Genomic DNA, 27,118 nt, shown 5'->3' with positions numbered 1-27,118 from the left:
TGATTCAATTACAGATTCAATCATTATTTATTTTAGTAATTCTACCTATTTACATCCTTGCGAAGGAAGATATAGATAACCTAAGTTATTCGGATGGTCAATCTGCCGATGCAAGAGACCCACATTACACATATACCTTTTTATTTGGATAATATGTTATTGAAATTTAATGAATTGGGTTATTACAATATTGAAAAACCCTAATTAGTTGGGCTTGATAATGATAAAAAAAACAATGAAAAATTAGTTTATACTTGATGTTCATTTTCAGAAACAACTACTAGTATTTTGCCATTTAATATTTTAAAAAGTTATTTAATATTTTATACGATGAATTAGAGTTACTGACGTATTGTATGAAAAAAGTGGTAAAGTTTAACTTACGAAGAATTTCATGATGATTTTTGTTGATATTCCAGTGGATGTTCCAGCGGTGAGAGTGATGATGCCTCAACCTGAACCTGTACCTTGCATTTATACCGGCAGCCGCGGTTAGGGCGGATTTGCATAAAGGGTTGAGCAAGCGCCCTCACCGCTCTGATTTATGATGTCCCATCACAGCTGACGAAATTGTCAACTAGTTAGTTTTAGGGGCTACGTCATTCATTCGGTTGAAACCGCAAGCGATCGTAAAAATCTGCATCGTTAATATTACTGTTACTATTTACTAACTTTTGATACCAATTACCATACTTTATATTACTCATACCGCAGTCATATTCATACACGTGTTTGCACATCTAATGTATTAAGGTAATATTTTTATGGGATTGCTATTTATTTATCTGTCACATTTTTTAAACAAATGTAGTTAGTAATGTCGTTTGCCATTTCTAATGAGAAAGAAGTAATTTAATTAAATCTATGTAGTGTATTTGTTAATGTAGCCCATAAACTAATATGAAAGATGCATGCATTAAGCATACATTTTTATGTAGTGCGATATTGAGCAAAAGTTACTTTTAATTGCAGGACAAATCGTCAATTCATGCTCAAAATAGCTATTCTTAAAATTTTAATAGATCATAATTACTGGCCTAAAATTATCATCTTCAACACTACCTTTAAATTATAACCAAATAGTCACATGGGTTAAATCCCCAATCGAAATATGGGGGAATCTGCGACGACGTATCGTATTTCGATTAAAGTTATATTTCACAAGTTCTTGGCAAGTTCAACCGAATCATCAATATTCACTTTGGACTCATTAATGTCATAGAAATTCATACACTGCTTTGAATTTATGATCTCTAAATACGCGTGGGCGGGGGGTACTACATATAATATATAAAATATGTTTGTGTAAATAATATAACTAGTGAAATGTTTTATTTTCCTTTTATTTGCGACTCACAGAACATGTTAAGCAATGTAGTATAGTTACCTAATACCTAATTGGTGGGTGAATAAAACACTATTTACTTAAATGTTATATTTAGGTTACAGTCTCATTAACATAATTATAAGGTCATTGCACCTAATTTGTACTTCTGTATAATGTAAACATTATTTCAAACAATAATCCTACATTAAGGCTCATTAAATTCGACGACATTTAAGTACTTAGAAAATTATCTTCATAATCTTAGCTATGACTATTTCGTTTCACGAAGACATCTTGTCCTTTCTTGATTAATATTTTTACCTCCTTATTCATAAATACCTAACTAAACTTAGTCTTGCCCCTGCGAATGATGATCTCATTAAGAGTAGGTACAGGAGTATATTGGTGTTAATAATTTATAAATGAGGAGGTTTTTATAATATTAACACCAGGTGTTGGTGGCAGCATTCCACTGGCGTGTCGGAGCGTACGAGTTGATGTTGTAGGCGTAGGGCGTCTGCACGGAGTATGCTGACGCCGAGGCCGACGCTGATGCCACTGACGAAGACCACTGGTTGTTCGCCGGAGCTGCCGGGGCTGAGTACCACTGTGGAGAGGGTTGAGACACGTACTGGGATGATACGAACTCAGGAGACGATGAAACGTATTGAGGCGGAGACGACACAAACTGAGGTGAGGCCGACACAATCTGAGGTGAAGATGACACAAACTGAGGTGTATATTGTTGTGAAGTTGACACGTATTCAGGAGACGCTGAGAAGTATTGTGGTGATGAGACGACCTGGGGAGATGATTGGATGTATTCGGGCGCGGCTTGGACGTATTGCGGAGAGGAAATGTACTGTGGGGTGGCCACCAGCTGCGCTGATGTTGGCACGTACTGCTGAGACGATGAGTAGTATTGCGGGGACGCAGACGCGTACTGTGGACCAAATATAACTCAATTAGTGGGCTAGAATACATTTAATTTGGTTAATATGTTATTTGAGGAGTTTAGTATACAGCTCCAGGCTAAATAATTAGATTAATTCGATGCAACCAAATTACCAGGTACTTGTAATATTTTGAGCAAGCGCGATTTATCAAAATGAACTTTTTAGACAAGTCTACATAGGTATTACAGGTAGGTTAGCTTGTATTAAATACATGCAAGCTTGTAAAAAATACATACATTTTACTTTTTTACACACTTTTGTGCTTATAATTTTAAGTAATTAGAAATGCCTACAAAAGGGTTGTTTTCGAGTACTAAAACATGTGACTCTACATGTAGGAAATTAATATTTATCGAGGCCAAATATTTACCGCGGCAGGTCGTTGATACGAGTACGAAGACGGCGTGTCGTAGAGGAGATGGCCGAAGCTGCGCTTCACTTTGCCTGAGGCCGCGGCGCTCGTTACCGCCAGCACGGCTACCACTATCTGCAAATAAGTATTTGGTTACTATTATCATTATTTTATTTTATTTTTACTATTATTATGTTGAAGGTGGTAGAACCTTTTGTGGTTCGACTTCACCGGCACCACCGCCACACCTATTTCTGACATATAAAAGCAATGTATAACGCTGCTGTGTTCTGGTTTGAAGGGTGTGATAATAGAGATATACTTGTCTGAGGCGTTTCAGCTTAGTCCTTTGGAGTGGCGGCGCATTTCTGGCCGAACTCAGGTAGGAATATCTAATCCTATCTGGGGTTGATTACAGATGTCCATGGGCGGTAGTAACCACTTACCATCAGGTGTATTCTCATCTGCTACTCCTATTTTATAAAAAATGGATAATTATCCATATATATGTACATTGTTTTCTTGGGATCGATCGCAGATGCGTTGCTGCCCTTTAAAACACATTAGAACACTTCATAATAAAGTATCCGCTTTACCACATACAAAACAAAACAGCTCTTACATCAATATTAAGGGCGGATAGAAAATTGTAATAGTGGAGCGGTCGCAGTTCACTTCTGTATCCTTCAAAATAAAGAGCATGTACAGAAAAAAAAAATTGGATCCAGTTATACAAGCGGCAAGTGTTGGATCAACGATCAACAATTTGACTAATGAACACAGATCTCTTCTTAATCAGACCTGCAATGGATTTTAATCCTTACCAACAAATGTAACACTTCTTATGAAACTAAAGTACTACTTACAAAACTTGTCGTTATATAATAAATAAGAATAATGAAACATAATAAACTTAATGTATATTCAAAAAACGTAATCAACATGTTTATTTCATATTTCTTCATTATTAATGTAGAAAGTTGTTTAAAACTCAAAAAATATTGTAAAGGTAACACATAATTATAATTGTAGTTTGCCAATACGAGATATAAAACTGTTTACTAATAAACAACGTACAGATTTATGCACTGTGGTGGTATATAAAATGTATCAATGTTACACGCACACATGCATAAGTATGGTGATTCTTTTCGAAAAAGATCGATTATTGAATCGATTCCAATTGAAGTGCTATAAATCGATTCACAAAAACATCAAAGTCCAAAGAATCGACTCTCCATAAATCGATTTTCGATCTTTTCAGCCAAAAAGGGCGAAAATAGCAAATAATGTCTATAACACATTGAATCAACTTCGAAAAGATCGACTTTTGATTTTCTAGGGTGAAAGATCGATTCACTGATTCGATCAATTACTGGAGATCGATTAAAATAATCGAATTTTTTGGCCCAACAGATCGATTCTTCGATTAATCGATCTCAGATCGTCACCCCTACACATGCATTGCAATGCGTTGCGTTTTTATTTTCATCAGGCGTTATAAATCGTATGTTAACTCGTATTCATTTTTTCATCTAAATTTTACCACCCTTATTAATAATTGCACTACTTTAAAATTTAGCTTAGTTATTAGCACTCAAATTTATATTCTTAGTAGTTTTAAATCTTGATCAAATAATAAACAGATTCAAAAGAATATGAACATCAGTATACAGTAAAACCTTTTACAACATTTCTATATTCAAAAGACACCTATGAAGCATTCTAAAATATGTAAAAAATAAAGTGCTTAATGGCGCCTGCAAATATCTACAAAACTTGTAAACTTACCAAAACTTTCATTTTATAAAAGGCGTTGTTCTGTTCACGTAACACAAACCACAAAACTTCTTCAGATTGGTACTAAGCAGCGCTCCTCAAGATCACTCTTTATATGAGGCAGCTCAGACCTGTCTGGGTGGATATACATACCGCGGTATTAAAACAGGATTAACCGATTGGTAAAATACCGACAGTACATAAACTCTATGAGCTCTATGATACCTACTGAATGGTTGGCATAAATTGGAGATGCGTACGGGGGTAGTAAACCCACTCGTACGTACAGAAGGTATATAAACACGTATAGTTGAGTACATTTCGAGATTAGATACCTGCCAACTTTTAAAAATATATCGAAATATTCTAAAACGAATAAATTAAGACACAAACGTATTCTTATTATTTTAAACTTTTTTCAATGTTTTATCTAATGAAAATAGTCATTCAAAATTGAACCTATATCCCCCTGGCACACTCACCATAGGCTGGATGCAAGAGAGTAAGGATATTTGATAGATATAATGTTAGTTAATAGAGTCCCTTTATTTGCTTCTTCATAAACGAAATGGCGACAAGCTTAATGACGTATAAAAATAATTCTGTAAAGAAACTATTTTATATTTTGAAGATAGAGACAAACAGTTTGTTCTTGCTACGGAACCCATAAATATATTAAGAATTGGTAACCGATGCTAGCACATCCGTTTCGCTAATGAGGTGACCGCCTCTCAGTGGAATGCCCCAAACATTAAATAGGCAGATTCGCTAATTTACGATTTTGTTTGAGCGTGCTCTGTTTATCGATTATATAACCCCGTCGGGGTGTCGACTTTGCTTGCTCAGTGAGTTTGGTTAACATTTACATACTTAAATATTTAATTATTTAATTTAAATTTTAGATAAGTATATAAAGCTTATGAATATTTTTGGCCGAATTATACATAGTAGAAATACTATACTTATAATTTTCTTTAACGAAGAAATGTAAGGCTCCTTAAATATGATCCAGAAATATGGTCGTTTTAATAATCTTAGACGAATAAATTATATTTATTAGCAAAAAGAAAAAAAAGATTATGGACGCTTTGAAGAAATGTAGAGCATTGTCTTTCAGTGTCCCATTTATTTCAGGGAGAGAGTTGTGTTGTTGTGAAACCTCTGTTATTCTCGCCTTTGGGGAGCACTAGAAAGTAATTAATTCGGTGAAAATTTTGATGATATACGTAATAAGTTCAAGAACCTCTGGCGTAGAAAAAAAAACAAATAAAATCCACCTGAAACAGGTTATGACGTTTGACGTATGAAGGGTCAACAACCTCACTTCTTATTGTTTATTATCGTACTTATCATAATATAATATCGACACCAGTTTTCGTTATATGTATAAAATATCTTATATTCTCATTAATAAATTCTATATGTATATTCATCGCTTTATATTACTTGCTTTCTGATTAAATTTTATGCCGAATTTATACTTTGTAATTGGTTAGTTTATATTTTTACCACATCAAATATTCATGTATCTTATGGAGGGGAAGAAATGTATTATTGAAAATGTAACATTGCGACAATGCGTTATGTGAGATGTAAGCTACAAGGATAGATAGCAAATTAAGATCCATTTGCAATGAAATCAGATTAGCCAACTTTAAAGCACTGATTTGAAGGAAATTCACATTTCATATATATAACATTCCGGGAAAAGTGAACGTATAGGAAGGCAAGGAATTTGTAGAAACTGGGGTAATACTCGTACCAACAAAGAAAACTTATGATAGAGTTAGCTTAGTATAACACTTGTTCGTTGATCAGTCCTTTTTTATCTTATCTTAGTACTAAACTTATACTTAAGTTGTTAAAGCAAAAATCTTGAAGCCATAGACTCTATGGCTTCAAGATTCCACCTTCAACCTTCAACTTTCAACTTAATTTAATGCTCTATGGCATAGACTCTATTCCATAGAGTATTACATTAGGTTTTTACATTCATAATATTTTACATTAACGCTATAAATACATAAAGGTCGTTTCATGCCAAAAATATCGTTACTTTTTATTTTAGTGGACTGCATTCTCTAAGGTTTCAGAAATAGGAAATACCTGACTCTCGCGGGTGGGCTGGCCACCCCAATACCCTGACGTGCCACACGAGGCGGTCGCCACGCGGACGCCGCGCCTCGCCGCCGCTGTACGCAACACACGATTATTCACAATTCTCTCGAACCACAGGATGTGGTCTAGATATATTACAACTATTGACAAATAACATTAGCAACTGATCGACTAAAACTAGTATATTTTGGTATGGTTCGCTTGGGATTCTGATTATACTTTAGTAAGAGCACTGGCTTTAGTCATAAGTAAATGTTAATATATTATTACATTTTCCCAATATTTTTTCCCATGTATGGGACAAAAACACGGTCACTTACCGTGTTTTTGTACTATATAAACAATGTAAAAATATGATATAAGGTATTTATCTAATTATGAAAGTAAAAGTACCTTACAAGTCATAGTTATTAACTACATTTACATTAGTGCTTTGAGTTCAGTGCACTTATCTCGTTTTATATAAGTAGATATTTTTGCAATAGCAACAACGTAGGCAATGATTATAATTACACTAGAATCGAGCGCTAGTGTCGCAAGCTTCCGTAGCAAATATCCTTTGATTTCCGCTTGCGCCACGCGCCCCCCGGCCCCGACACTTGACGTACACCTGACAACTTAAGTTTAACCGATCAGCGTTAAACTCACGCTATTATCTGCCTTATGCACGGAGTATTAGAATGAAATAAAGTTGTTGCATTATGTGAACTTTGATAGCTTGTATTTCTAATGCGACGTTTGCCGGTCTGTTCTTTCTAAGTGGTGTTTATTTGTGTAAGCTTTTTAGTAAACCCTATTATTTATTACCTTACTTAGTAAGTCAGGTAATAAGTAAATAATTTTGCCAAACATGTAACGGAATGATCTGTTATTTTTTATATTTTAAAGTACATATCTGGTGACCCAGGGTATCTTGGTATATTATATTGTGAATGAAAAGCAAAAGAAAGATTAAAAATTTATTGACCTTAGTATTGTAAAAATAATCACATGAAACGACACTAATTTGGCACTCAAAGACTCATGTGGCTTACAAATTTTGATCGGCGGGTTGCAGGGTTTTAAATGATTGCTCGGTACGCGTCCGCCAGGCTTATTTGTACAAGTTTCTTACGAGCATCTTAAGCTAAAGACCTTATAAAATAAGAGGCTCAATGCCATCCGTGGCCGAGGCCTACGAGTGGCGCGCCGATTGCAACGCCGTGGCTGCCGTACAGCCCGTGGCTGAGGATGGGCGCGGGCGCGGCGATGGTGTGGCTCACCACGGGCGCGGCAGCGATGCTGTGGCCGTACAGCCCTACGCCGTGTCCTCCGTAGAAGCCGTGGCCGCCGTACAGGTCCAGGCCGTGGCCGCTGTAGTAGCCGTGGCCGCCGTACAGGCCCAAGCCGTGCCCGCCGTAGTAGCCGCCGTGGCCGAGGCCGTAGCCGAGCCCGAGGAGGCCTCGCTTCTCGTTCTTCTTCTCCTCAGCGCCGTAGACTGCCACCGCGGCCAGCAGGAGTACACACAGCTGTGAGAAAAAGTATTATTTAACTTACAAAATGATCAGTTGCTCTACATGACCTTTTGTGATTTTTGGCTATTAATTTTCATTTATATTGCCCTAAGCATGTCTATTTTAGAATGTTACTCTACGGTGTCATGTGATATGACTTTCTTAGTTCAAGTTGCTCGAGCACTATTTATTTTAAGGTTACATAATTTAATATTAATGAAACATGTATATCAAACTTTTAAAGCCCTTATAACTGCATTGTATTTGAAAAATATAATTAAAGATTTTTAAAATGTAAATACGAAAATATATTGAGCTGAAAAATATTGGTGGTTGTTGTTAAACTTACGATAGCCTTCATGTCTTTGGGTTGCGTTGTCGAGAGGGTCTCAAGATACACTAGCCCTTACTGGCAGCCCAGCGTACTTATACGCGCCCAGCCTTCACCCCTCTCTGGCCCTAGCTGCAGGCTAGGTACTCAATGTAAAGGTATCAAATTTAATGCAATAAAATTGTTCTGTCTGAGTGACATAGCGCTTGATTATATGTATGTATTATTATAGTACCAAAATAATCCTTACATTTTTATTAACACAGGATAACCAGTAGAATATGTAAAAGGATTAATTTTAATATGTAATTAATATGTAAAAGGACGAGGTTATTCTTCTACACTTATATATTTTATTACACACTAAATAAGTTATTGTCATTATCATCATTATCCATTTGCTCACGATGACGCCCATAGCACCAAGTGACTTTTGATCTCTAGGACTCTATAGCAGCACGGGGAGGATTTAACGCGATGTGCACTCTTAATTTTATTTTTATTATGTAATAACATAGTACCTAAAGCTGTTTATTAAGGTTTTATTTTTATCCGTTGTATAATCATAGAGACAGAATTGGGGGCTATACCTTGTTAGGATTAAATTCTGCAACATATCGATGAGTCAGCGGTAATTTTTGTGCAATTACCGAATTAATTATATCCTTTTGCTCTATCAGTACCTATGCATAGCTCTTGGTGAATGTAGCACATTACATGGATTTTATTTCTAAGTGGCAGCAAAACATACTTTCAAAAAATGCTTTTTTGATCTATATTTTTAAATAGAAAACCTTCTTGTATTACGAGGATGACTTTTTTTGTTTTATAAGTATATGGCGGTGGCAGCAAATGGGTTCATAATTAATTTGATTAAGGTAGTAGAACCCTTTGTGATTCGACTCCGGCGGCACCACCGCCACACCTATTTCTTCCTTATTACAGTAGTATTAAGCGCTGCTGTGTTCTGGTTTGAAGGGTGTGGTAAGGGAGACATACTATTCCAACGCGTTCCAGCTTAGTCCTCAGGCATAGCGGCGGATCTGTGGCCGACCTCCGGTACGAATATCAGGTCCTATCTGGAGTTGATTACAGGTGTTCATAGCCACTTACCATCAGGTGGACTGCATGCTCGCACTATATTATAAAAAATGTATGTCAATTTATATATTATGAAGGTGGTAGAACTTTTTGTGGTTCGACTCCGGAGGCACCTCCGTCACACATTTTTATGCCTTATAACAGCAGTGTTACACGCAGTTGAGGTCCGATTTTAACGGTGTGGTAAGGGATACTTATCCAAACCGTTCCAAATTAGTCTTCAGTGAATGCTAGTGTATCGTCATATGCCGATCATTTTAACTAGTTATTTTAATTAGTAACATTATTAGATTCCATTCTTACTACGAGGGTTCTAACCGCCACACTCGTGAAAGCAACAAGGTAGCGTAACATGAGTGATTAATTACAGTGTATGTTTACGTAATCGATACCTTCATAATAATTCTATCATTAGATAGTTTCCGTAAGTTGTGGTTCACGCGGGCAGTTCAATACTACTAAATATATAAATGAACTACAAATATAATGTGGATATATGCATGTATTATATATATATATAATCCTGCAAGAGCTTTTAACTCTTGTTGTGGTAAATATTTCTTTCTACCCATTTGAAAAAAGGAAGACGTTTTAAATATTCCAAATATTTTTGTTATTGATTGATTTTATTAATATATTTTTAATTTAATTCATATTTAATTTAATTTTGAAGGTGGTAGAACCCTTTGTGGTTCGACTCCGGCGGCACCACCGCCACACCTATTTCTACCTAATAACAGCAGTGCTAGGCGCTGCTGTGTTCCGTTTTGAAGGGTGTGGTAAGGGAGACAGACTTTTCCGAGGCGTTCCAGCTTAGCCCTCAGGGGTAGCGACGCAGCTGTGGCCGACCTCAGGTAGGAATATGTAATCCTATCGGGGGTTGATTACAGATGTCCATGGGCGGCAGTAGCCACTTACCATCAGGTGGAATGCAAGCTCGTCTGCTTCTCCCATATTATAAAATAATAATAATAATAATTTATTGTCAAAATATTCGTAGATTAAATTAATCGAATTATTTTTATTAAAGTTTTTCGTAACAGAACAAAAGACAATATACCATATCAATCAATCCTTAAATCTATTTATCTGTACCTATAGTTAAAAATCATTGTTCTAATCTAATAGGAAACTTCTCGAGGCATTACGCCACCGCTGCGACACTTTGACAGCGCACCTGCTCGCAGTATCTAGTCCAGCTCGCAGGGTTGCTGACTTGCTGCTCAAACACACCTTTTGCCCTTTGCCTTTTGCCCTTAATTTGCCAAAAAAATATCAAAAGTCGGGCGATATTTATGCAATTTTCCTCATAACAAGTTCTTAATCATTTGTAATTGGATACTAAGTGAGCATACGATACGTGAACCAAATAAACATAAATGCCACCGAAACGAGTGTGTGCCTTATGCGTTTGCGCAACCCTGCGCGTAATCAAACCGTCTGGAAAATTGCATTTTTAATGCGAATAAACGTATTCTAACTTTGCCTAATATAATTACATGATATTAAGTATATTATTTAACTTTTAAATAATAGTGTAATTGTTACAATGGATATGAGTAATTAAATATGAATAGGGATATTTATCCAAAACAGTAACGTTTTCTACACTCTTAAGGCTATGAGTGTAACTCTAAGATATTTTCTTTAGTGTGGGTGCCATGGATAGACACAATCACGATTATATAAAGACCCGGACTCAAAATATAAATTCATCCTTCAGTCGTCTGTTTCACCGGGGATCGAACCCAGTACCCACTGTGTAGCACATCGGCATGATGACCGCTCCGCTACTCGAGTAACAGTAACAGTAAACTGTTCACAGCAAATCTATAATCCTTTCAAAATCAAGCGAATTAAATTCGTATCATATCTAGGCTTAGGAGGACATGAAACAGGGCCTATTTACTAAAATGCAATTAATTTCTGATCTGGACGCGATAAAGCCTAGTATTAATGTCCTGTTATCTGACACACACGTGTTTATGCAACATGTTATGGCGGCAACTGAAACTGCCGCGAGTGCCGGCCACGCGAGATTAATAACGGACCTCGCTGTATTAACACAATTTACTTCATTGAGTGTTATTTGCCCCCAGCTACTGGGACACATTAATAATCTTAATAGTCCTGATGAAATAATATTGGCAGGTGTCAATTATTTTGTATTGAATTCATAAATTTTAGATGTGTTGGTCGCGGTACAACAGATTACGTTATACTACTCGTATCAACTACCGCCAAATGTTTTTGATTTTGTAATCCAAGTTCCAGTTGATCTAAGACTATTTTTATTTTGTAACGTAAATAAAAATAATAAAATAACCATAATTATGAATTACTTTTATATGGTTGCTTAATTCTAAATAGCATGCATCTAGATAGTTCTAACACTCAAATATTTTAACACTGTACAATTCCACTTAAATTAACATCACAAACATAACTTAATATCACAAACCCACCATTTTTAACTTATTAAATAGCCTCTTTCACTACTCCAAAGATGTAGTCTTTCGTCACGACTACTAACAATTTTTATGTTTATAACTAACGCTTTTTCACTCATAGCTTCAAATATAAATGTTTCCTGTGTCGTGGTCGTCATGTGTACACGTAAAGACGAATATATAAACACTAAAATGCAGAACATGAATCTAAATTTACCCTATTTTATCTATCCCGTCATGGATCGAACCCATAACGCATTGCTTGTTAGTCCGGCGTGGCGACCGCTCCACTACGCGGGTCGTCATACTAGTACGTAATACTTTTTCATAGCTCTTTGTCTTGTATTTCATATAACGGCTGCCCACAGTCGTAGCAAAGCCACTCATCTTCCAGAGGTAATTCCCATAGTTCTCCAAGAGCTCCGTTCTTCGGTGAGCACTGAGGGTGAGGCCTGGATGTAACAAAGCAAATATCGAGTACATTCTGTTCATACTCTATTGCTCTAAGGATTTGCAGCGCACGAAGTAGTAGCCTCGGCCGTAGAATGGACGGAATAGTTTTTGTTTTCAAAACTTCTTTCGTTACGACGGCTAAGGTGGTTATTAAACGGTCCAGTTGAATTCCAGCAATAATACATTGCGCGATCTTTTCCTCGCTCTTCAAGTATAAGCTGTTCATCGCAAGCAATGTAATATGTACGAGTATTATGTGGGAATAATTGTCGTCACAACCTTCCCCACATATATAAATGCATGAACTGAACATTTTAAAATAGTCGCATCTATGAAACAATTGTCATTAGTAACATATTAGTGACTCAAAACATTAACGACTGTTATCATTAGTTAATTACTAAAAACAATTGTCTTCATTTGTGCTTTTTAAATATGCTTTTTAGCTTTAAAAGCAATAAATAAATAATTAGTCAGTGTACTGTTTATTCATTTCATAGAAAAAAAAAAAATACTTATACATTGGGCATCACTTAGTCATACGAGTACCATCCAATAAAATCGATCGAGTTAATAATCTTTTATCTATTCTACGAATTAACAAATTAGTTTGACGATAGAACCGGTCTGTCACTTACCCAATATTAAAAAAAAAACTTATTTGGAATATTCAGCGGATTTCTTCAATATCAACTTCTAAACTAGCTCATATCCTTAGTTACTCAACAAGTGAATTAGATTTAAGTCCACTAAAGTGGACAGGCTAAATTCGTATCGGAATGTTTTCCGAGTGTGCGCTTACCGTCGGGGCATTTCCGTTGCTCTGCTAAAGGATTTATTAGTTGTCCCAACCACCGTATATGCTCACTTGTTCCAATAAAATGCTACTTGTAACCGACTCCATTGCATTAGCTCAAATTGACAATATTAAATTATTTGCGCTTAAATTCTTTATAAATAAAAGAACAAGAATCAAGTTAGATTGATTCGGAAAAGTATGTTAGGCTCTTAAGTTTTTGCTACTATAAGGTTACGTTTATTTATTGCCTACACTTTTTGTTAAGTATACAGACGATAATTTAGCTATATTTTTACTTGAACGTAAACTTTAATTTTACAAAATGATAGAAGACCCTGTGGTTTGTCTCCGGTGAAACAACCGCCATACCTAATTCTGTGTTTTGGTTTGAAGGGTATGGGTAAGAGAGACATACTTATCCGAGGCATTTTAAACTAATGCTCAGGGGTTGCTTCGCATCTGTAGTCGATCCCAGGTGTGACTCCAACAGCAGCTCCTTACGATCATGTACATTGCATGTTCATTTGCTACTTTTATATTATAACAAATAAATTTATCCTATCTGGAAATATCAGCAAGCATCTGATTGACTAATTTTATCGTTTATTTAAAATTTAGTCCAAAAATAGATAATGTGGACTCAATTATCAACATAAGTTAATTCTAGTAATCAATTTTTGTATAACTTAACTTCACTTCATTAATACTCAGCCTAATCCAAATATAATGGAAGTAATAAATTATGAAACACCTACTTGTATTTCAATTAAATAATATATTGGAGTAAAGTTCAAAATGGCGGTCGTGAGCGGCGGCTCAAGGTGACGGCGATTCCCATGCATTGTATCGGTCCCGATTAGCGCTGGTAAAGGTCTCACACAGATGTGTTTGCTTGTGAATATGAAATAAGTAAGTGCCAATTACTACCTAATGTTGCTAATGGTACTAAATCATATTAACAGTTTTTTTGGATACTATGTAATTAGGATGATTTAGTTTCCAATAAACTGATAGTTGTACGGTAGTCATACACGTAGTTAATCTAGTTAATTATGCAGGTTTCCAAAAAACGATTTACTTACTTTTTGATACAGAATCGGTAAATAACTTTTAAATGTTACAATAAAAATCATCATCATCATCATCAACAACAACCCATTACTGTCCCACTGCTGGGCACGGGTCTCCTCTCAGAATGAGAAGGATTAGGCCATAGTCCACCGCGCTGTCCAAGTGCGCATTGGTAGACTTCACATACCATTGAGATTTTTTTTTATAAATCTCTCAGGTATGCAGGTTCCTCACGATTTTCCTTCACCGTTTAGCAAAGGATAATTAATTTCTAATACGCACATAACTGAAAAATCAGAGGTTGCCTGGGATTTGAACCTCGGACCCCTCGATCGAGAGGCCGAGTTTCTTAACCACTAGGCTATCACTAGGCTATCACACAATAAAAATAATTGGCCTTTAACCCATCGTAACGATTCTTGATAGAGCAGGTTCCAAGAAGCGATGTTAATAGGTGACATACTTCAAACAAGTAGTATAAGCAATTAGATGTAAAACAGTAATATGCAAAGATGATTGCTTGATTAAGAGCTGATTTCGATACCGTCTACACATCAGCCACGAACGGTCTTCTACAGATCAGTAGATGAGCGTTTTGCCACGCGAGTCATCAATTAAGTCAAGTATTAAGAGTTCATGTTCATTATAGCTTATAACTAACCTTAATTTGTGCCCTAATACATATTTGTCTTTTAGAGACTTTAGATTGCAACAAAAAACTACTTTGTGACCAATTTTAATCGTCCCATAGAAAAGACTTCAACGAGCGTACGAAATATAGTAAACATTCTCGTATGACAATATTCATTCTAAAAATAATATATTGATGATCGAATCTAAATTTTTGATATAACCTTTATATCGCACTTTAAGTATTAGACTTCATCAATCATGCAGACAAGAACTAATGTGTATTGTAGAGCTGAAACAGCGCGGGGGCCGGCGGGGCGCGGGGCGGGGCGGGGCGGGGGCGGCCGTGAGCTGGACACATGCAGGATGTGGCCTGGGATATAGGCATTATTTGTGCAACATTAGTATGTTGCAACAGTCGATTCTGTGCTATTGATAACCTACTTCAAAAATGTAGATTAAAAGTGATGTTAGAGCCTTGTAATACAAAATGAATTAATGTCGAATGTAAGCTTCAGGTTAAGTCAATTGATCATGCTCATCATTACAACAGCGGTTTTCTACTACAACTGCACGTGGGTCTCTTTTCAAGTATGTTACGACATTAGGTTCTCTGTTACTTTTAAGCACGTACCACTTAATGTTGTACGTATGTCTTTTACTTACGTTGTGTCACAATATTGATCCTTTGCTGTTTGTAAGCCACTACGAGTACCACCTTCTTTTTTTTTTTTTTGTTGACGAGGGGGAAACCTTCAAAAGGTACCCGACGCCATGGGAGTGACGCCGGGTTATGTGGGATTTTTACCACATTAAAAACCCCCCCGGTGGCCGTCCTCAACGTTTGGTGGAGAACTCCGGGATCTCCAACGGAACACAACCGGAGTCCTCCTAACGCGATGCCCTTTTATCGGGCTCTGCCCTGGGGGGAGCAATTTACGCTCCTCTCACATCCCCTGGTGATTACAGCGATATGCGACCACACAAACCGCTGTCCTTCCCGGGGACGCTTGCTGGACGGTTTGAGCTCCCACTCTTGCCGCCCGCAACCCCGGAAGCCCCTTTTAGTCGCCTCTTACGACAGGCAAGGGTTACCGTAGCCCTATTCTGGTCCCGGTACTACAGGGACATAGCCACTACCACCTAACTTCTTAAGATGGTCTGTGTGATAAGATATTTATAAAGACTAATGTACATGTTACGCAATATGCACTTGGCCAGCGCGGTGTACTATGGCCTAATCCTTCTTTTTCTACGAGGAGACCCGTGCCCAACAGTGGGACAGTAATGAGTTGATGATGATGATGAATGTATATGTTATAAAAAAGTATGTATGTCTCAAGTTTAGATTTGTGCTGGAATGTGTGGTCACGTCCACGTATGTTCTACAACCGCCTTGTAGATTGGCGTTGAGCGTTGCACATTCGTAATAAACATTCCCAAACATTTGGCACTGCGCAGTTGCTACTTCTATGGAATAAAATCTTTTGACTTACTTAATGATGTTTTCTAATTTTGTTTTTTATATTTTTCTTCGTTTTAAAAAGACATGTTATTTTTTATATGCGAGTAGTGATTGTGCCATGTCGGTTAATAAGGTACATCATAGGTTGCCTAAATGTATGAGTCACTAGATAATAAAACCACCACGGAAGAAATAAATTTAGAATAAAAAACAATATTCAAATGAAACGTTTAATTTCACAATAAATAAATAATCTTAATACTATGTTAATAATACAACATACAAAATAATATTAGGCAGTATTTACACTAACGTGACTTAATCATACCACTACCAAATGTCAACCAACCATTACTGCTAAATCACACACCATTTACTCGACAAACCATTCCAAACAATATTTATACAACTTAATTAATAACTGCATAAATCTAATATACGTAGCCATTTGTAGAGACTTATCACATTACACTTTCGACGAGGTAGCGTTGCGCGTACTGGACACAAAATTTCGCACTTTGTGTAGGCGCTGCGTAATAAAGATTGGTATTTATAAATGGCTGAACATGAGCACTTATTAAATATCCTATTATATATACATTTCAAAAATCATTCATCAATTCACATTTTAACTAGCCTATAGCGGTATTAATATATATATTACAATTTTGATATAAAATTATTATTCAGCGCCTACACATAATAAATAATTACATCCTATAGTGACATAGGCGTAACTACCGGAAGTGCTCGAGCGGCCGGTCTATGGGCGGCTGCAGGCCCAGGGGGATGTGGTTGTGGAACTGCTGGCCCTGCTCGGCCTGCTCGCCCTGGTCCGTACTGCGCCCCTCTGCGCCCTGAGGTAGTCCGTACTCCTGCCCCGGCTGAGCTACGTTATAGTCGTTCTGTGAGAAATCCCGACCTTGTTGACCGAAGTCTTGTCCTTGTTGCGAGAAGTCTTGTCCTTGTTGCGAGAAATCTTGGCCCTGTTGGGAGAAGTCTTGTCCATGCTGGGCGTATTCTTGATTCCCGAAGTTCTGATTCTGTTGAAAGTAGTCGTTTGGTTGCCCGTATTCTTGGCCGACTTGCTGCGGCGCGCCGTACTCCTGGCTCAGTTGATGCTGGTTATTCAAGTGTTGCTCATATTGCGCTTGCTCGATTTGCTGTTGAATGTGGTGCTGTAATTGCTGCTGGAAGTCATGATATTGATCTCCTGAATGCTGTTCATATACTTGTGTCCCCTGTTCCTGTGTGAACTGGTGACCTTGCTGGGGGTAATGTGCTTCAGGGTTCTGTGCTGCGGACGCGTCGTGAGGCTGGGAGGGCACTGGGGACCAACCGTCGTGGTCCAGGTGGACAGACGGTTGTGTCGGTTGTAGATGCACTGTTGGTTGGGGAATTGCTGCTTGAGTTGGATGTAAGGGAATATCTGGTTGCGGGAATGCGGCTTGAGTTGGATGCAAGTGCACGCTGGGTTGAGGTACTTCAAGCGGCGGATTCAAAGGAATGAGAGAGGGAGGAGCAACTTGCGTCGGGTGTAAGAAGGTCGGTGTTTGATCCACTGCTACATTTGGCACGTGATGCTCAAAAACTCCACCGTGCGCCGATGCTTGTGGAATAAAATGATTAAAATGATATTGAGGTGCCTGAGGTCGCTCCAGTAATACTTGTTGGACTGACGAAACATGTCCTGTAGGCAAGGCGGGCGCCAGCGGTATTGCAGGGGACTGATAGTTCAGTAGTGGGTATCTGGGAAATGTTGCGAATACGGATGTTTGTACAGAACCGCCAGGTCGAATTACATAAGGAACTTGCGGGAAGGCTGGGGAAGAGAAACTCTGTATTGGAGGAAGAGGAACAGCTGCTGCTGGAAGAAGTGGCTTAAGATGTAGTTGATTTTGGGGCAGAAAGTGAACAGGCGGGGGTGCAAGTGGCACTGGGTGCGACTGGAAAATTGGAGCAGGTGCGAAGGGTATGGGATGAGGTACTGGAGACGCTGGGACTATAGGGGCAGGCTGAACTAGTAATGGAGGGGACGGAGCAGGCACAGGATGTGCTATGGTAGCAGTCGGTTGCGGCACCGGGACGGGCACTGGTGGTGGCACAGGTACAATCGGGACCACGGGTTTCGGTGCTACATGGTGATGGTGATGGTGGAAGTGGTTTTCCGGCTTGGGTACAAAGTATTTAGTGTGAGGAAATTTCAATCCGTAGTGGGGATGCGGTACAGGAACCTTATGTCCGACACCAACAGGGTAGTGCGGGATGAGGGGATTAGTCAGCGGCACCTTGACGGCTGCGACGGTGGCGGTGGGCGGGTATGTCACCACGAGGGGCTTCACAACAGAATGTGTAACCAGCGGTATATCATGGCCGAGCTTGAAGGGCGGGATGGCCGAGATGATGCCTCGTTTGTGATGCTTGCCCTTGATCAATCGCCCGAGCACCTTCGCTTTGGCTGATTTTATATGAGCCACGTCACCCACTGCCGCGTACACGCAGGCGCATAAGACCAAGATGACCTGAAACACACCACCAAATTCTATTGAGCTTAGATTATATTTACAATATATTTTCCACTTTAGTTATTATTATTTACACTTATTTATAGTTAGAGATCAATTTTGAGCTAAACGTGAGAACACATCGTGAGAACTTCGTTTAATGATTGATTTTTGTTTTGGTTCAACAGGAATCACTAAGTTACACCGCATAATCCAAACACTGAGACACCAACACAGCACTGCACTGTTCCACAGCTGACCGCTAAGCTTCCACGGATACTTACTAGTACGAGCTTCATGTTGCGCGGTCGGCCGGTCGGCGCGGCGCTTACTCTGAGACCGGTGTCGTCGTCCACGACTACCTATACTTATAACTTAAAGAACATCGCATTAGTATGTAGCCAGCGTGTAAGTTTCACTCGGGGTAGCCGGACGCCTCGCCGCCACCACTGCTACGTATTACGGCTTTCGATCCCTTCTAAACAAATGTGCCTATAACAATTTAACTCCCGAATTGTGTACATTCCAATCTCAATCCTAATTTCGTCTAAGCAAGGTGGTGTTTGGAAGGCTTCAACACTTGTGTAAGTCGAGCACGTATGGCGCTGCCGTCATTCCTGTAACAGAGGCGTTCGTTTGAATACCAATCGATTGAGTAACGTAATCGAGAGAAAATTGTACCATCGCGGTCAGAGACGAATTTAAACTCCTTGTTCTTTAAAAATATTTTCTTTCATTTCAATTTTCTTTCATCTCAATAAAGGAACCATTTCACCTTTACTGGTGAGCAAAAGGTTAGGGTTATTTATTTACTTCATGAAACGTTCACGAAGCATTACGTATTGGTATACATATGTACTACATATATTTAAAAGCTCTTTTCTTCTTAGAGGGCACGGATCTCATCTCATCTCATCGGGCAGTATGAGAAAACCACAAACAACTATTTCACAAAAAATAATAAGTCATAAAAGGAATGATATGCAAAAATGAAATTCATCATCATCATCAACCCGTTATAGTTGCACTGCTGAGCACGGATTTCCTCCCACAATGAAAAGGATTAGGTCATATTCCACCGCGCTGGCCAAGTGTGTATTGGTAGACTTCACATACCTTTGAGATTTTCTTATATAAATCTCTCAGGTGTGCAAGGTTTCCTCACAATGTTTTCCTTCACCGTTTAAGCAAGTGATAATTAATTTCTAATACGCAAATAACTATGAAAAATCAAAGGTGCGCCAGGGATTTGAAATTCGGACCCTTCGTTCGAGAGACCGAGTTTCGTTACCAAAAGCAAGTGATACATAATCAATATAACTGAAAAAAATAGGTCAGTCTGAGATCCAAGCCCAAGACCGCTAGATTGATAATAATTGTGTCAAGTTTCAAGACTGGTCCATTGTTCAACACATAACTTTTGTGTGTTTTATGTCTATCTGTTGGTAGATCAGAATGCGTGCCTGGTGTAAGGACATCGCGATGCGCGCGCACGGCGGCGTTACCAAATATACGACATCACTTTCTTCGCTCTCACTATCAGCGCACGCGCACGCGCACGCCGCTCGGAACTAAGGTTTGTGTAACAATCCGGTCACTTACTCATCGATCCTTTCCTGTTCATCTTAATTTGGTTGAGCTAATTGTAAGGTACAATAAATTGCATTAATAACAGTATTGTATTTTTTATTTACCTGGGTTTATTATCCTAGAGTGGGATAACAGCACATTAAAACCAGTTGTACAATTTGCAGCAGGATTAAATTTCAGGAGACATAAACATTTTCAAGAGGTTTCAAGGTCGAACAAAAGTTATGTTTGTGTAAATTTATGGGTAGCGGCTTCTTTAAGGTAAAAAGGAGCACAAGTCGCAATTGAAGAAACAGAAAGAGTTCAGGTGATAAGTAGTCAATACAGCAATGTGTCACCTACACGAGGCGTCAATAAATTATATCTAAGTATACCTTTAGATAAGTACACACGCAAAGTAGTCTTGCAGTGACTGACGCAATTAAGAGTGCTTTTCACCATCTCTATTTTCGATTAATGATTACAAGTTCGCAACTCCAGTTGTACCTGCTTGCTTTTGATAACAAAATATATCAGAAGTAACTCATCATTGTTATTTTGTGAAGGCATAATGTAGAGACTGTGACATGAAACATCAACGTTAAAAAATCTTTGGAAAACCTTACCACCAATACCTTTAATAATACTTAACCCTTGAGCATATATCTACGTTCTACACTACTAATGAAATTAACTTGACCCCATGTGATATGCTCCAAGTGTCTTTTTTATATAATATAGGCGTGGCAGACGAGCATGCAGTCCACATGATGGTAAGTCGCTACTGCCACCCATGGACATCTGTAATCAACCCCCGATAGGATTAAATATTCCTACATAAATCGGCCACAGATGCGCAGCTACCACTGAGGACTAAGCTGGAACTGGAAACCAGAACTGAAACCTTCAAACCAGTACCCTTACCAGGAGTTTTTACGTTTTGACAAATGTGACTGTTTTGATATTTGTTTACGTATTTGCCCATACAAATTCCAATTAGCGCCCCTAGCGGATTGTGTCAGAACTTGGAAATAGTATGGGCCAATACGTAAACAAATACCAAAACAGTCATACTTATCAAAACGTAAAAACACCTGGTAAGGGTACAGAACACAACAGCGCTACTAATTCTCGGATAGTAGAACTTGTGGTAATGTTAATTACCTAGTCACATTTTAATGTTTAATAGTTCCTTAAGTTAAAAACCTACTGTGATAGATGGAATATAAGCACGAAAGACATCTAGTGGCAGTATTCAACATAAATGTAACAAGGCGTCTACGGAACACTACATAAGAGATTGAGCTAGTAAATGCGTGTATTTCCGCTACGGGGCGCCACTAACTAAATGAAAATTGTTGAGTTATCAGATTTTAAGCTTAAAATTTATAAAAATAATAGATATTTCCTAAGCATTTTATAATTTTAATTTTAATTATTGTTCATGTGTCTCTACTATTCTTTCGTATGAAACTTAAATTATTTAACTCAAACGATCACCCGTTTGAGTTAAATAATTTATTTTCTCAACATATTACAAATTTTCAAGGGTTATTAATATTTAGTAATGATATTAGTAGCCAATATTTTATATTCCACTGTTGGTCATGGCTTTCTTAAATGAAGGACGCCTCTATCATACACCATCGCACTGCCTAATGCCGATCGGTAGTGATAGAGACGTATTAGGAACTCGATTATTGTATAAAATTAATTTATTTTATCATAGTATTGAGTTTTAATATTGATACATACATTTTATATCAAAATGTTGCTTGCAAATATCTATAGACATATAATAATAATATAGTCAATAGCGCGTTGAACTTCACTTTTTTTGGATATCCTAAAAAATAATCCATATTGCCAATTTTATGTACACTTCAATGGATTCGAATTCAGGTACTCGAATTCTTAAATAACTCTACGATTTTGAGTTTTGCACAAAGACGAAGAATCCAGGGCATTGGGGCCACGCGAACCGGCCCGCGGTCAAGGCCGGCCCGAATCGATGACCACAGGTCAGTGGCAGACAGGTAGTCAGGTAGAAAGCCACCGTTCTCACCATTCGACACAGATTTCGCCAAATTGTCACACCGTTATGCCATTTTCAATTCTATTAACAGGTTTATTGGAGTCAAGTACTTTAACATTGTATTTCACAAGGTTAATTTTCAGTTCGAAAATTAGTATGTTAATTTAACGTACTTCAGTTTCAGAATTTAAAACTATCGTAGTAGTAGTAGTATCTATAGTATCTATCTACTTAGTACCGGTTAGCACCCAGTACTGATTTGAATTCCATTGTTTTATTAAACCACTTGTGTCATTAACGTAATTAAATGTAAAATTATTTAATTAATTTATTTCAGACAATATAAACAAAGATACAAACTAAAGCGTACCTATTTGTTTCTACCAGAAATAATTAATGACAGTAGTAAGTAAGCAACGTTTTTTTACTAAATGTAATTAATAATAATTCGGGCCATAAATCTTCATAGTGCATACGGAAAATATGCAAGTACTTGAATGTTTTACGACCCAAACGTCGATAGTTTTTTTATGTTTTTGTATACAATATATTTGCTATTTAATTATGCATTACACAACTGCAACTTTATTTTATTGGACAAAAGAATTTTATTTGAGTACACCTTTTCACATTTTCAACAATACATTTTTTGATTGAATCTTATGTAAAAGTTTCGTTAAGTCATTACAGTGCCATAAGGTATCTTTAGATATTGGGTATTACGGTGTCAGATTACAATACAGCCTCCGGAATGGACGGCTACGTCGGTTGCAGGCAGCCACTTGCAACATGAGGTACTGGCGTTTCTAATGTTATTCAGTTTACGATATGAAAAGCTTTGAACTATTTTTGAGTTAAAAATTCTGTGTACTTTTTATCGCCTTTTAATAAACATTTGGTACAACATTAATTAAAAAACTGTAACTCTGGCAAGCAATTTAGTGAGATTTTTATTTCTATTATTCTTGTTAGAGATACGGGGTACAAAAAGCATTTTGGGTCAATGCTCCGCCAGAGGTCGCAGCGTGCGCTTTTCGCAAATCGCGGTGGCAACGACCGGTGAAGTTGGTCCGTTTTCTATTTCATCTCGCCGGACCTTCACCCACTTAGCCGACAGACGTTGTCGTCGCCTTGTGAAAATCGAATTTCACGCCCCAACTGTAATCGACTCGACGATTCGAATACTAATAATGAAACAGCATATTGACAAACGCTTTATTAAGAAACCTTATAATACAGCTCGCTTAGCGCTAAGTATAAAAATAATAAGATTGTCTACGACGACATGCGTACAAAACTAAACTAGAACATCACAGGTCGCTCTTCCCTGGTCTGATCAACGTAATAATGAAATGCAATATCTATGTGATTACGTACGAGGTGCCGGGAGCGACTATTCCTTATGTAAAAAGTATACAAAACAATTGTTTAAAATAAATAATTATGTTTATGGCGGATACTCGCAGACGAGTTTGAAGGCTCACGTTCTTATGGTTTTCCTTCTGACCGAGGAGCCCACAGGGTGAGGGTCATCTTCTTTCCTGTTGGTGGCGCGGACGTAGTTGTTATAAGAACGCGTTTCTTGCACTTTCGCGTTGGGGCTCAACTTGTCAGTGCGTTCCTTTTCATCAGCCCGCCCACTATCGTTTGTTTTCTCTTCATCCTTTTGTAATTGCTCCTTGTCATCAGACCGACCGCTGTCATCGGACCGGCCCGAGTCGTCCGACCGTCCAGAATTATCTAAACGCTCATCTTCACCGAATATTTCGGGATCTTCCTGGAGCCTTTCATGGTCGTCTAAGAAGTAATCGCTTTCTTTTGGTTTTTCCTCGAGCTTCGTTAACTTGGGTTCCCTCGCCCGCTGAGGTGCGGTTAATCTTTCAAAAAGTTTCTCTTCTTTAGATACGGGTAGTTTTTTACCATAGTAGTCGTAGTCACCAGCTGAGTAAGGATCATCGGCATCCACGGAGCGCGTTCTCCGGTTCTGTTTACGCTTGCGCTTACGTTTTGGCGGTTCGGTGCGAGAATATACAGCTTCGTTGTCATCGTCGTCATCGTCGTTATGTCGCTGTTGTTCATACCCCAATTCTTCAGAATGATTTTCGCTGTAGTCATCTCTATCGGGACGCTCCCGATGCAATTTTTTGGGGTGTCGTTCTTTATATATAGGTGGAACACGTACTGTCACAGTATCTATTTGCCCTGGATTTTGTTCAGTCGGTGGTAAGACGCGCGGATTTAGACGTTTTCGAGGGTCCTCTGTGGTGGTGGTTAGTTCAGCGTCCTCTTCTTCGGCCTCCGGAATCGGCAAGGGAATACGGTTTGGGTTGGCGCGTTCTCGTTGCAAACTTTGATGTGACTCCTCATTTCGTCGCCGGTATTCGTCAGCTAGATCGCGGTCACCAAAATGTACGTCTCGGTAGTCACTTGGAGGAACCTTCTTCTTCTTCTTTCTTTTCGGTTGTTTCTGTTCCCAAAAGCGATCGACGGCGGTGCCAAAATCACGAACAGCTTTGCCACGGTCACGAGATTCCTGAACATCTTCGTAGTAGTCATCTTGCGGCGCGGCTGCAGCATCATCGTCATAAGCTAAGTAATCACTTTCTGCCGCATCCTGTTGCCCGTTAGTATTGAGATGCTGGGCGTCTACAGTGTCCACGCGACGTGCAACTCCATTTCTTACAACAAAAGCGTCTACATATACTCGTGGCTTTCGTGGCTCTGCCAAGGGTAACTTAGCAGCACGAGGCTCTATTGCAATCGGAGTAAACTGCTCCTCCTCTTGAGGTTGTTCCTCAGCAGCAACTTGTTCTGCCACTTGCGGGGCAGGAGTCACCGGAGCTCTGTTAAAATTAAAGTCAAGGCGGAAATTTGAGGAAACCGTTTCTAGATTAGAATCTGCCTTCACTTTTGGAGGTGGGGGAGGTGGTGGAGGTGGAGCACAAGGAGCTGGCGTCGCTGGATTAGCTCGAGGCTTACCGCAGGGTGGTGGTGGTGGCGGTGGCGGAGGTGGTGGTGGTGGAGGAGGAGGACGAGGCTTAGGTTTCGGAGCAGCTCTTGGTTTCGGACACGGGGGTGGCGCCGGTTTTGGTGGAGGCGGCGGAGGTGGTGGAGGCGGGCGTTGGGCTCTGCAAGGTGGTGGGCCTGCCGCTCTAGGCGCTCCGCATGGAGGTGGAGCTGCCGGGGCCGGTGCGGGGGCGGGAGCAGCTTGTAGAGGATAATCGATACCTGGGACGGGCGGCAGGGGTGGCGGGAACGCCTCCTGAGGTGGTTTTCTTTGCACTTGATATCCGAGAACATCAGCTAACCCCCTAAACACTATGTCTCCGAAGGTCCTCTTCTTCCGCACAATTGGGTCGTGGTCTCCATCAGGATCGACGAGGGTGTCATTATTGACATCTAATAGATCAGATATTGTATCGTTTGCTGCTATAGTGTGGCTGACATTGTCGGCAATGGTGAGAGTATCATTCGTGGTGTCTGCGATGACGAAGACACTGGCGGGTGCGAGTGGCGCGGGTGGCGCGTCGGGCGCTTCGGGCGCTGTGGGCGCGGCGGCGAGCTGGCCCGCCAGCAGCAGCGGCAGCAGCAGCAGCGGCGCGCGCGGCATGGCACGCTAGTGTCGCGCGGAGCGGCGCGCGCTCGGTTTTGTCGCACCGCGCGTTGCCCAACCCGACACGGCTCGCCGCGCACGCCCTACCCTCGCTTTTTTATGCACGATCTTATTGATAAGTTTAGGCCCATTACTGGCTATAACCCTTGTGTTATTCAATGTTTAGTTTAGCTAATACTTATGTCATAAAAGACAAGTTTTGTAATATTCGCCCTTGTTTTCTATTTATTACTAAAGCGTTCGATTAAAATAAATTGTAGGAAAATTATATGCTTAATTTTTTTTAACCGTGCTAAAGATATCAGAGTATAATCTCTGATGTCTTGAGAAATGTATATTTTTGTCGAGTTGTCTAAAATACGATATTATCACAATTTGTAAATTTTGATTACACTGGAATTTAATTTTGTTCGAATTATTGAAGTAATTTCGTGACTACTACGAATTGTTCATTTATTATACTAGAAAATGACATGAGGTAAACTGGCATTCAAATGTAATTACAAATAGGTACTTACACTACTTGCAATAAAGAGAATAATTAGCTTTGGGCTTAGTACAACGCTCAGTGTTGGCTAATTTCAATTTCAGTCACAGCAAGTGATAGTTGATACAATTGTTTGTTGATAACCACTTGATTTCATTTTCCTCTTGTTAAGTAATCATTAGTTAAGTTGTTGTTTGTTTTCACATGTAACTTTGTAAGGGTTCTGTGATTACATTTTGTTTTTGTCGTCAGACTCATTTAGTTTAATGTCAACTTAAAAATTTTTAATTAGTCTACAAAGCTTCTGAGCGAATAGAACGTAATCATAGCTACAAATATTTTCTCAATTAGTGCTTAATTATATGTATTTTCTGTCGTTAGGTCACGAGGCAGACATCCATATTATTAATTTCAACGGCTTAATTGTTTAACGTTTGCTTATAAATGTTATTGTTGAGTAAATTTGATTGGCTGTAGAAATAGCAAAAAAAACATGAAATCCACATGATGCTCCATGGGTATAATCATGTTATATCTGTATTCAACACCAGATGGCAATAGAATCTTGTCCTTTACCATTCACAC

General features: G+C 38.9%; 4 protein-coding genes across 4 annotated transcripts; all 4 read right to left on the bottom strand.

The window, feature by feature from the left end:
* Window positions 1-1,420: 1,420 nt before the first annotated feature.
* On the bottom strand, window positions 1,421-4,481 carry LOC140757672 (uncharacterized). Its single transcript, XM_073093566.1, has 3 exons — window positions 4,427-4,481; window positions 2,654-2,770; window positions 1,421-2,270 (listed from the first exon to the last, which is right to left on the bottom strand). The coding sequence occupies exons 1-3, from the start codon at window positions 4,436-4,438 to the stop codon at window positions 1,770-1,772; spliced, it is 630 nt and encodes a 209-aa protein (XP_072949667.1). The 5' UTR covers window positions 4,439-4,481; the 3' UTR covers window positions 1,421-1,769.
* Window positions 4,482-7,478: 2,997 nt separating this feature from the next.
* LOC140757665 (uncharacterized) lies at window positions 7,479-8,508 on the bottom strand. Its single transcript, XM_073093552.1, has 2 exons — window positions 8,375-8,508; window positions 7,479-8,040 (listed from the first exon to the last, which is right to left on the bottom strand). The coding sequence occupies exons 1-2, from the start codon at window positions 8,384-8,386 to the stop codon at window positions 7,684-7,686; spliced, it is 369 nt and encodes a 122-aa protein (XP_072949653.1). The 5' UTR covers window positions 8,387-8,508; the 3' UTR covers window positions 7,479-7,683.
* An 8,519-nt stretch (window positions 8,509-17,027) lies between these two features.
* Window positions 17,028-19,159, bottom strand: LOC140757660 (uncharacterized). Its single transcript, XM_073093538.1, has 2 exons — window positions 19,114-19,159; window positions 17,028-18,847 (listed from the first exon to the last, which is right to left on the bottom strand). The coding sequence occupies exons 1-2, from the start codon at window positions 19,126-19,128 to the stop codon at window positions 17,063-17,065; spliced, it is 1,800 nt and encodes a 599-aa protein (XP_072949639.1). The 5' UTR covers window positions 19,129-19,159; the 3' UTR covers window positions 17,028-17,062.
* Window positions 19,160-23,634: 4,475 nt separating this feature from the next.
* On the bottom strand, window positions 23,635-26,065 carry LOC140757652 (uncharacterized). Its single transcript, XM_073093525.1, has one exon. The coding sequence runs from the start codon at window positions 26,041-26,043 to the stop codon at window positions 23,914-23,916; it is 2,130 nt and encodes a 709-aa protein (XP_072949626.1). The 5' UTR covers window positions 26,044-26,065; the 3' UTR covers window positions 23,635-23,913.
* Window positions 26,066-27,118: the final 1,053 nt, after the last annotated feature.

This window comes from Epargyreus clarus, unplaced genomic scaffold, assembly GCF_041222505.1.
Source record: "Epargyreus clarus isolate Ecla_fem2 unplaced genomic scaffold, WU_Ecla_fem_2.2 ptg000001l, whole genome shotgun sequence".
Taxonomy (NCBI): Eukaryota; Metazoa; Arthropoda; class Insecta; order Lepidoptera; family Hesperiidae; genus Epargyreus; species Epargyreus clarus.
The sequence above is the reverse complement of the archived record's forward strand: the minus strand, read 5'-3'. Positions and strand labels throughout refer to the sequence as shown.

What these genes read in the sequence shown, in the direction of transcription:
- LOC140757672 (XM_073093566.1), bottom strand. An exon ending in CGTATCAACGACCTGCCGCG is followed by an intron (nt 2,271 to 2,653) that starts GTAAATATTTGG and finishes TTTGGTCCACAG; the next exon opens with TACGCGTCTGCGTCCCCGCA.
- LOC140757652 (XM_073093525.1), bottom strand. Translation starts at nt 26,043, where the DNA reads ATGCCGCGCGCGCCGCTGCTGCTGCTGCCGCTGCTGCTGGCGGGCCAG.